Consider the following 10,000-nt stretch of genomic DNA (forward strand, 5'->3'; position numbering starts at 1 on the left):
ATGGAAAGCCAGATATCCTGTCCAATATGCTGGTTCCTTTTTTTTTTTTCATATGATTTTATTAAAAATTTTAAATATAGCTGTACGTAGCATGATGTCTGATATCATGACTAACTCATTTCAATCTAATTATATCTTTCATTTTTTTCTTTATGCTTAATAATAACCATTCTAAAGCTTTTCTAATACACTCCAGGGTGTGACTGGTTTTTGCTCAAAATACATCAGATTTATGTTCAAGAAATTGCCTTAGGAGCTTTACAAGCCACAGACTTGTCACTTATTCAGATAGTAAAGTCATCTCTTAAATATACAAATGAATGGTGCAAATGTTTTGTTTGGATTTATTATTCTGGATGCATAAAGATGGGTCTTTCATCACATATTCTGGCTCTAGGACCATAAATTTGTACCAGGAATCTCTGTCATTATGGGTCTTATGGGTGTATTATTTTGACCTTCAGTCCCATATCTTAATAACCTTTAATAACAGAATTCAACATCTTCCCTAGATTTCTATCATGAATCACATCAAAGTAAAGGTGTTTTCTGTTACATTTCTCTGTACAAGTGAAAATAAAAATTCGATTCAATTCAATTTTATTTGTATAGAGCTTAACAATGGACATTGTCTCAAAACAGCTTTACAGAACATAAGAAGCCTAATACAAAAAAAATGTATATTATATGAAGATCAATAAATTCAAAGATTTATATATATATATATATATATATATATATATATATATATATATATATATATATATATATATATATATATATATATATATAGATATATATATATATAACTTATATTTAAATGTAATTGTATTTATTCCGAATGGACAAGCCTGAGGTGACTGAGGTGATTGTGCTGAGGAAAAACTCCCTTAGATGGAAGAGGAAGAAACCTTGAGAGGAACCAGACTCAAAAGGGAACCTCATCCTCATTCGGGTGACACTGGAGGGTGTGATTATAAATATACAGTCTAGGCTATCAATTGTTATTGTTAAATTGAAAGTCTGTGAAATAAAACAGAATTTCAATTTAACAATACACAATTGTCGGACTGTATATTTATAATATATATGTATTTTCTATATATATATTTTGTTTAGTATTCTATTTAAGAGGCTTAAGCTCGAGTTAATATTTTATTTCTGTCTACTCTAGAAGTTCTGTCTACTTAGATGCCTATCTAAGGGTTCTCTGAATTTCTAATTTAATGACAATGGTGATTATAAGCAATATTATAACTAGAAATGTCAAGCAAAATCTACAGACAACTAAAATGAAATATAGCTTCTATCGGTGGAAACTTCAGGAATTCTTTGGCACCAAAAATACTGTTCAAATATCCTTCAAATATACTTTTGAATAAATGTTTGTTTGTTTTAAATAAATCGAGGCAGTTAAAGGGGTTGAGAGTTAAAGATGAGAGAAAGACTTTTCTGTGTAGATTTAAGATTTACTGTATGATAAAGTTGGTCAACTGGTCAAACTTCATAGCAGTTTTATATAATAGACGAGATCGTTGAGATCGGCTAAATGGTGTGTCATAATACAGTTCGGTATTTTAATCTACAGCTTGTAAATTATATAGTCTAATCTCTATATTTTTATAACGATGATTAGGATTTACATGTTCTCATTCATATACATATTCTCACTCCTTCCTGTGTATTTCTTTTGTATGATAATAAGAATGACATCTAAGCCATGAGATAAATGAAGCCATGCTGCATAACAGAGCAATCTTACACACTTAAAGGAAAGCACTATCTGCCCTCTTCCATGTACATGAGCTTATAGATGTCTATGATTGGCTAGAGTTGTTGTGACTGACAAGAGAGGGAGTATTACATCCCTCCCACCCAGTCATCACAGTTCCTTTGGCTACTGGACACAGATGGATATGGCATTGCTGTGATGAACTAACAATAGGGTGATAGCTTTTTCTGTTGAGTCATTTGTGAGATTTTTTTGAAAGAATTCTGACACTTGCCTAAGCTTTTTGCTCAAGAGACCTCCAGTCTTAACATATGAACAAAGAATTCTTTTACAATGTGTGAGTTTTGGCTGTGATGGCAACATTACAGTGCGGTAGTGTAAGTCTGGAACCTTAAATAATGTGCATTAAGTAGTTGTTCTGCTTTAATATAACATGATTAAATTATCAGTTCAGATCAATCAGGATTATTAGAAAAAGTGTGTGTGTGTGTGTGTGTGTGTGTGTGTGTGTGTGTGTGTGTGTGTGTGTGTGTGTGTGTGTTTCGATTATGTACCATTTTTATAAAAAAAAATTTCTTGTCTTCTGTTCATTACCTCAACCCCTGCCTTGCACACACACACACACACACACAGTTATCCCTAGTGTAATCTTGTTGGCAGCTTAAGGGTATTTTCTCATTGTGTGTGTGTGTGTGTGTGTGTGTGTGTGTGTGCCGGACAGCTTGGTAAAAGCAGCCATGTGATTTACAGCTAATCTGAGCACCAGATGGCGAAACGTCAAATATTCTGTTTGAGAGTAAGCTGGGTCATTGTGCAACACAGAAGCACACACTTCCTTTCACACACATACACAAACACATACATTAATGTATATACTCATAAATTGTATTAACATAGGGACATCGTTCTTTCATACTGTACATGCATGATTACACACAAACAGATTCTTGTGCCTAGTCACATGACTCGCTCTGGGCATGTTTGCTCATATTAATCCAATGACCTGGATTGAGTCTGACCAGAGGAGCTGGCGTATTTTGTGCTCTCTACCCAGGAGCTATTCTGCTACTTACAGAGAAAGAGGGAGAGACAGAGAGAGAGAGAGCGAGAGAGAGAGAGAGAGAGAAAAGCCTCCCTCCCTCCCTCCCTCCTGCTCTCACGCACTTACTCAGAAAGAAAGACACACATACCTCGTAAAGAAAGCAGCAGAGCTGTCAGAGAATGGGCTGAGTGAGTCAGAAAGGCAAACACACTGCATGCTTACAGGAAGCATAAAAGAATAAAAGATTAGAAAGAACACGCAAGACGGAATTTACAGAGTGATACAGAGAAGAGGAACGAGAGCATCAGTCTGGAAAAGAAGGGAGCTGTGGAGACGGAGAGAAGGACAGACCGAGAGCGTCTGTCTGCTCCGGGACAGCAGACACACTCGGCTCGTGGCACACGTTCTCCCAGTCAGCCTGGGAGCATGGTGGTCCAGGCGGCTGTAACGCCTAGCAGGAGCCGCAGGCTGCTCTTCAAACTGCCTGTGGCTACTCTCCGGAGGAACAGCGAGGAACGGGTAAGAAGAATAGACACGTGAAGAAAGAGAGGGAAACAGATAGAGAGATAGAGGTCGCAGTGGGACTGGACTGTGCATGCCTTTGTGCTTATGTGTGTGTTAAAGTAAACACTCTGAATTAATTGGAATGAACTGTACATTACTTTGTCACTGATACAGTATTGTCTTTTCTTTGGCTTGAATCGTAAATCATGAGGTAATAAGGTAGACGCCTGGACCTTAAGGAGAAATACTTTGTTTTATTCCCAGGTATAAGATACAGACTAAAGAACAGTACAGTTTAAAACCTTTATTTCTCCTCGGTTTAAATTTCTTTTTCTCTTCTTTCTATTTGCTATCTTTATTTTTTTTGTTCTCAGGCTGTTCAAGTTCATAAGAGGATAAAAGAGTTTATGTTTCTAAATATAGCAGGTGTGGAGATGGTAATGACAGCAGTACTCCAGGATAAAGCAGCTCCATAAGCAGACGATAAAATTGTCATTATAATGATTTATGTTTCTGGATGGCTATTAGGATTTTTCGTTCTCTGCATATGCATTGCTTGTCTGTTAAATTTAACTTTCAGTTTGCATAATTAAGCGTCTATGAAATGACCTCAAGGTGTCAGTCAGTCATCAAATCCAGGACAGGCTCCTACCTGCTAAGTTATGAAAATTTTCCTCATTCCATACTCAAATAAGCGACTCTTCACTTTTCCAACAAGATGGATTTTTTTCAAAGGCAGTTTAAGAAAGCATTATACCAACACCTGCGTCTTGAAAAAACTACCATTAAAGCCATTAAAAAAATAAGTTAAAGAACTCTATGTTTTTTTGAGCTTAACGCATCTATGGTTGTAGGTGTAATTACCACTGACAGGAATTTTGAAATGTTGCCCTGTACAGAGAAACACAAAAGGAAACACCTTTATTTTGATGTCATTTATAATGGAAATCTAGGGCAGATGTTGAATTCTGTTATTAAAGGTTTAATATATGTGACTAAAGATCATGAATATAACCTTTAGTCTAGCAGTAAAAGTCCTTAAATGAGACAGAAGGTCTTATTAAATCTGCTTTTTATTTAGTTTTATTAAACTTTTAATAATGCTGAAGCAATACAGAAATAAATTTTGTTTTGTAGTTATCTCAAATGCTTATTCTTCTCAAAAAAAAAATCCCATCTTTAAAAGTATAAATCTTTCTATCACACAGATAGGCTTAAGAATTCAAGTAAGCATTCTAGTAATAGAAATGGGGTTCATTTGTATAAATTGACTTCCTTCTCCTAAGATTGCCTTGAGACTTCCATTATGAATGAGTTAAGTGAACAAGTTTGTTTTGCTTCCCACTACAGATAAAAACTACACACACACACACACACACACACACACACACACACACACACACACAAAACAGGGCATACATACAGTATGTACAGATAAAATAAATAGTAAGCATCCTTAGTATTCCTTTAACTGCAGTTGTACATTGTCATACAATTTTCTATGTGAAATTCAGCTTTGCATAACTTTCTGTATCTTTTCAGCACTTAATAATTAGTATCACGTTGTGTTGCTCTTGTTTGTTCCTGTAATTGAGTTCCTTCTCCCACACATTGTGACAAAAAAATGGATAGCTGAAATACTTGACGGTAATGTGTAACAGCACTGCCTCGCCTCTTTTCCCTCTGCTTTTCTCTGAGGCACATGTATGTAATTACAGCAGTATGAATTATTGATCAAAGGATTTCCTCATGCACGTTACCAGAACTCATCCCCTGCTGTGTTCTTGTCCTCTCTCTCTCTCTCTCTCTCTCTCTCTCTCTCTCTCTCTCTCTCTCTCTCTCTCTCTCTCTCTGTCTGTCTCTCTGGCCTGAAGCAAGGGGTCTCTGACAACCTAGTCCATGAAGTTTAGTGGTTAATAGCAATGATATGATATCATGCAGCAGCCAAACACGGACTGTATGAATGTCTGAAACTGTTTAGCATTCAGCATCGGTTCTTCCTGTTTCCTATATGATGGACGACTCTGTAGTAGTTTGGGGCAACTGGAATATATCATGAACCCGATACATTGATGCCATTGTGTATTTATGATCGTAGCATGTAGAGGTCTACTCATTTCTAATCTCTCTCAGTTGGAGAGCACTTGGCTTAATGCACGGTCACAGCATGACCTGGTCAGGGCATGTGAGCACAGTTTATTAGGAGTTCACATGTGTGTGTGTGTGTTTGTAAGTGTGTGTGTGTGTGTGTGTGTCTGTGTCTGTGTCTGTGTGTGTGTGCTTATAGTCTCTTGATTCTTGATAGCAAATTACATTAGAGGCAGATTTAGTGGGTTCATGTATTGAAAACTCAGCAACACCATGGCTGCCCAGCTGCTCAGGCTAATTTTGTAAATGCTGTTTGTATCGCTGCTAAACCGGAATGTGAGGGATACACCATGCAGAATAGGAATGTATTGCTGTTTGTCATATGTGTGTGTGTGTGTTGGAGCCAGTTAGTGTGTGGAGTTTTTCTGTATTTTCAATAATATAGTTCCTATGGTCACTCATAATACAATTAAAACCACTATTGCGATTATTATTTTTACTAGTATAACAATCATTAGAATTAAAAACAACTACTATAACAACCAGTGCTAGTCCATTACTGTTGTTGTTATTATTAGCATTATAACAAGCACTACTATTACCACAAATATTACTAGAGGTTCTATTGCTAATACTACTACTAGTAGTTATTCTATTAATTACTTAGTAATTAATAAAGTTAATCCCAGTAAGAAATTTATAAATTCCAGCAGTATCCACAAACATAAGCAATAAATCATACAATAAATGCTAAAAAATTTAATTAAAAAGTAATAAATTAAAATTTAAATTTAAGTGCTAAAACAAATAAAATCTAATAAGAAAGTCATCTAGTACTGAGAGGTTTTTTGGACCTCCTGAGAAGTTTGAAGGGTTAATATAATAAGAAGACCATCACTAGGGCTAATAATAGACCTTCACCTACGGCTTTGATAGTCTAAATACAAATATAATTTTACTTCATCATCAGTCGGTCTGTTGGATTAAACCCAGAATTCAATTCTTTCTGAAAGTAGATTCCTAGGAGCTCCTGTAGAGTACTGAAGGATCTGCACTATAAATTAAAGTCCTTATAATTCCCATTGTTACGTCTCATTTCTGTTCGCTCTCTCTCTCGCTTTCTGAGAGAAGTTCCTTCTGTCTAATGAATAACGTCATATGACTCTGTCTCACACAGAGCTAGGGCTCCCTCCTCTCTACATGTACCAATAGCTGCTTTTAATCTCACTGATATAGCCATCATTGCTTGTTATATCTCAGCGTTTGGGGAGCTGTGCTGTTCAGCACTTCTTCATATGCTAAATGCTGAAATGAGTGTTGAATGAATGCTTAGCTCAGTGCAGGAATGTGCTGTGTGGGTCACAGTGAAGGATTTGCATCCGTGGTGTGTGCCGTGCGGCTCTCATGCGGTGTCTGGATGATTGGCTTCTTTGAAATGCTGCAGTAATTCCAGACTTTCCTCCGAGGCTGAGAGATGAGCTGTGGGGGTGAAGCAACGAACGAGAAGACATCATTATCACTATCAGCAGACAAAGAGATTTAATCAAATGAGCACAGGCTATTCTTTCTCCCTGATTACCAAATCCTTTCCACTTCCATCCCATCGCCTTTGTTTGCTTCTCTCTTATCCCTCTTTCTTTTTTTTCGTCCCTCATGTTCCAGCTTAATGGTGGATGGATTAGACTCAGCTGTATCCTGTGCATGCTGGTTTAGTCTATGTCCAATAGCTTTTGTCCCAAGGCTATTATGATTGACTGCTTGAGCTGTGTGGTTAAAGAGGAAATGGCAGTATGGTGCATGTGCATATGTACAGAGGAAGCTGGATAACATTGTATTTTGGTGGTGTATTCGACATAGCAGTGTTAGACTATGTTCATGTTGACATGTTGTGTTACAGATTGTGTAAAATGTACTGACCAGACCATGAAACACAAAAATGTTCCTCTTCCCTTTTACACTGTCATTTTTTAAAATTGCAAGCCACTGTTTTGCTCAAATCTGCTCTTATTTCACGTTAGCATGTGACCCATAGCTGTCCTTACAGTCTGCTGCACATTTTCCAAATCGCATAACGATCCACATGCATCATGAACATCATATTTTCAAGACCATCCATCACTGCAGCGCTGACAACATTGATTATTTGTTCCAGGGGTTGGACTGGTGACTTGTCACCTGACTTTGATCAGGGAAAAAAAGACAAACAATAGACTAGATGAAGTGGCTTAATGTATTTCTACATTTACTGACAGTCATCCATTTACTTATATAGTTATCCAATTTTATAAAAAGTATATGGATCATCAGTGCTGTCCTGATTAGACACTCGCCCTTAGTGGTTAGTTTTACCTAATTGCACTTTTCGACTATATAATATGCGATTATAAATGGAAATAATCTATATATACAGTAAATGTTCAGTATAATAATTTTTCAAAATGGTTATTCTTTTAAAAAAAATAAAAACATAAAAAATAAAAAAATAAAAATTATATGGTAAGGTAAACAAAATAAAAAATAAGCATTTCTCCTTTGTCTGGACACAAGCTTCAGTACACTAATTATTTTATTTATTTTATTTTTCAAATGTACTATTGTATTGTGCACACATTTACAATGTCATATTTACATTTTCTAACTTTATTAAGATTTTTAAAAAAAAAAGTCTGGAAGAAACAGTGAGCACTCTTATTTGTCATATGTGTGTGTGAGCAAGATATTAGCACTGAATTGGAAAAAGCTCATATAATCTCATCTTTAAAAGTAATTAAAGCAGTTTACGGTGATTGAAGGAGCCATTCTATGGTTGGTCATTTGTCACGTCAGTGAATTTCCCTCTTTCTGTGTCTGTATGCTGTTCTTGGCTCATTCATTGATAACTCCTAACAGACTCTCTGTAAAGTCCTAGACGTGAGCTGCTTATTGACCTATGACTTTAATTTGATAACCACAATGTGGTTATGCGACTTATTTCTGAGCACAGAACAACTTATCTACTTATAAATCAGCAGTAAATTATTTATACTGTATGGTTAACTTTTAAGCAGAATAAACACAGATCAGTTGTAAGATAATAAAATATATTTGCTTACTTTCCAACTTTAGTACACTTTAGATGTCAAAAGCAAACACATGATTTTAAATGTTCTCATTTCATTTTTTATTAGCACATTTGTAAGAAACTTTTAAGTCAGATTGGATTTTTGACGAAGTTCGCACAGCTCACATCATAATCCTGCACTTACTTCATCACCCACTCAGTATTGTTCATTTGTTTGTTCTTCATCTGTCATTCCACTCTTTCACATGCCACTGGTTTGTTCTCTCTCTCTACATGGTTTCTGAGGCTGCTTTATCCTAGAGTGTAGGAGATACATGTTGTAATTCAGCGTTACCTCCTCCAGCTGACCTCCTTTTGCATAGTTTTATCCATGGCTCCTTTGGATGAGGAAGGAGATTCACAAACACACACACACACACACACACACACACACACGTTAGGGAACAGGCTCCATGCCTGCTGATGTGCTCGACCTCTCCCTGGAGACTCATTGTTGCAGTGGAAGGACAGAGAGAGAGAGAAAGAATGCTAATTGAGACTCATTAAATTTAACCATACTGTCACGTCCTTGTTAGAGCTGGTCATTTGTGATGTGTGCTCATGTGAACTTATGCGTTGGTGTGCGAGAGTGATTCAGATTTTCCTTTTGTATATTACTTTGTATTGTGAACTGCTTTCGGAGAACTTGTCTTGTCCAAAAAAAAAAGTGTGTCCTTGAGTTTGTTTTGTAAGATTGTAGAATTTAGAGAAAACAGTGCTTCAAAACCATTTCCATGTGACTTCCCATATGAATCCGTATGACTGTCTATTTTATCCTCCCCTCCAACCTTCCTAGACCTAACCACAAGCTATTTTTATTTCTGCTAATAAATTCCCCATTACACATCTCCTGTAGCCTCTTATGATCGTTCAAAATGTATTCTACTCACAAACACACACGATGATGAAAGCACAGGTTAATACCAACAGTTAAACTTGCACACGATGATGACAGCCTCGTTTAATCCCAGAGGAGGACACGGTGGAACCAGCAGAGGGAGCTCACCTTGTGGTGTGTGTCTCATGATTTGTGAGGAAACCAAAATTAGTGACTCTGTATTCAAACTCCAGTAGACCCTTTAAACTCCCCTACAACTCTGGAGGGGTTTTTTTTCCAGTCTGAATTGTGGATGATTGACTCTCCATTGACAAAGACAAATTAATAAATTACTGTTTCGTGTCAGAATTTAGTTGATTTCAATACTCATTAAACACACAATAATGCTATTCATTCTGAGAGAACTGAGCTGACTTGGTATTAGTAAGTACCAAGTTGTACCCCTCTGTCTGTGCTCTATCTTTTCTCTCCAGTATACACAAACACATTTTGTGACCGTCTGTCACGTGTATTCGCCAGGAATTCTCTGCTGAACACACTTCTTATTTTATTTAATTCTCATGTAAATGAACCTAGTGCTAAGATTTGAGAGATTTGACTTTTTTTTTTTTTTTTTTTATTAACATAATATTCTTTCAGTTATTAACAAACGGAGCAGGAAGGTTTTGAACAATCTTATCAATAACATTCCACTTA

General features: G+C 36.3%; 1 protein-coding gene across 2 annotated transcripts in view; it reads left to right on the forward strand.

The window, feature by feature from the left end:
- Window positions 1-2,837: 2,837 nt before the first annotated feature.
- The window catches only part of frmd4a (FERM domain containing 4A), an 89,442-nt gene continuing 82,279 nt past the window's right edge, over window positions 2,838-10,000 (forward strand). Inside the window, exon 1 of one of the 2 annotated variants that reach the window (XM_060878237.1) lies at window positions 2,838-3,293. In XM_060878237.1, coding sequence (XP_060734220.1) covers window positions 3,201-3,293 — 93 coding nt within the window. In that variant the 5' untranslated portion in view covers window positions 2,838-3,200. The remainder of the gene's footprint in view (window positions 3,294-10,000) is intronic. The other variant, XM_060878236.1, reaches the window with a different exon arrangement.

The sequence above is a fragment of the Tachysurus vachellii genome, chromosome 9 (genome assembly GCF_030014155.1).
Source record: "Tachysurus vachellii isolate PV-2020 chromosome 9, HZAU_Pvac_v1, whole genome shotgun sequence".
In the NCBI taxonomy this organism is placed as follows: Eukaryota; Metazoa; Chordata; class Actinopteri; order Siluriformes; family Bagridae; genus Tachysurus; species Tachysurus vachellii.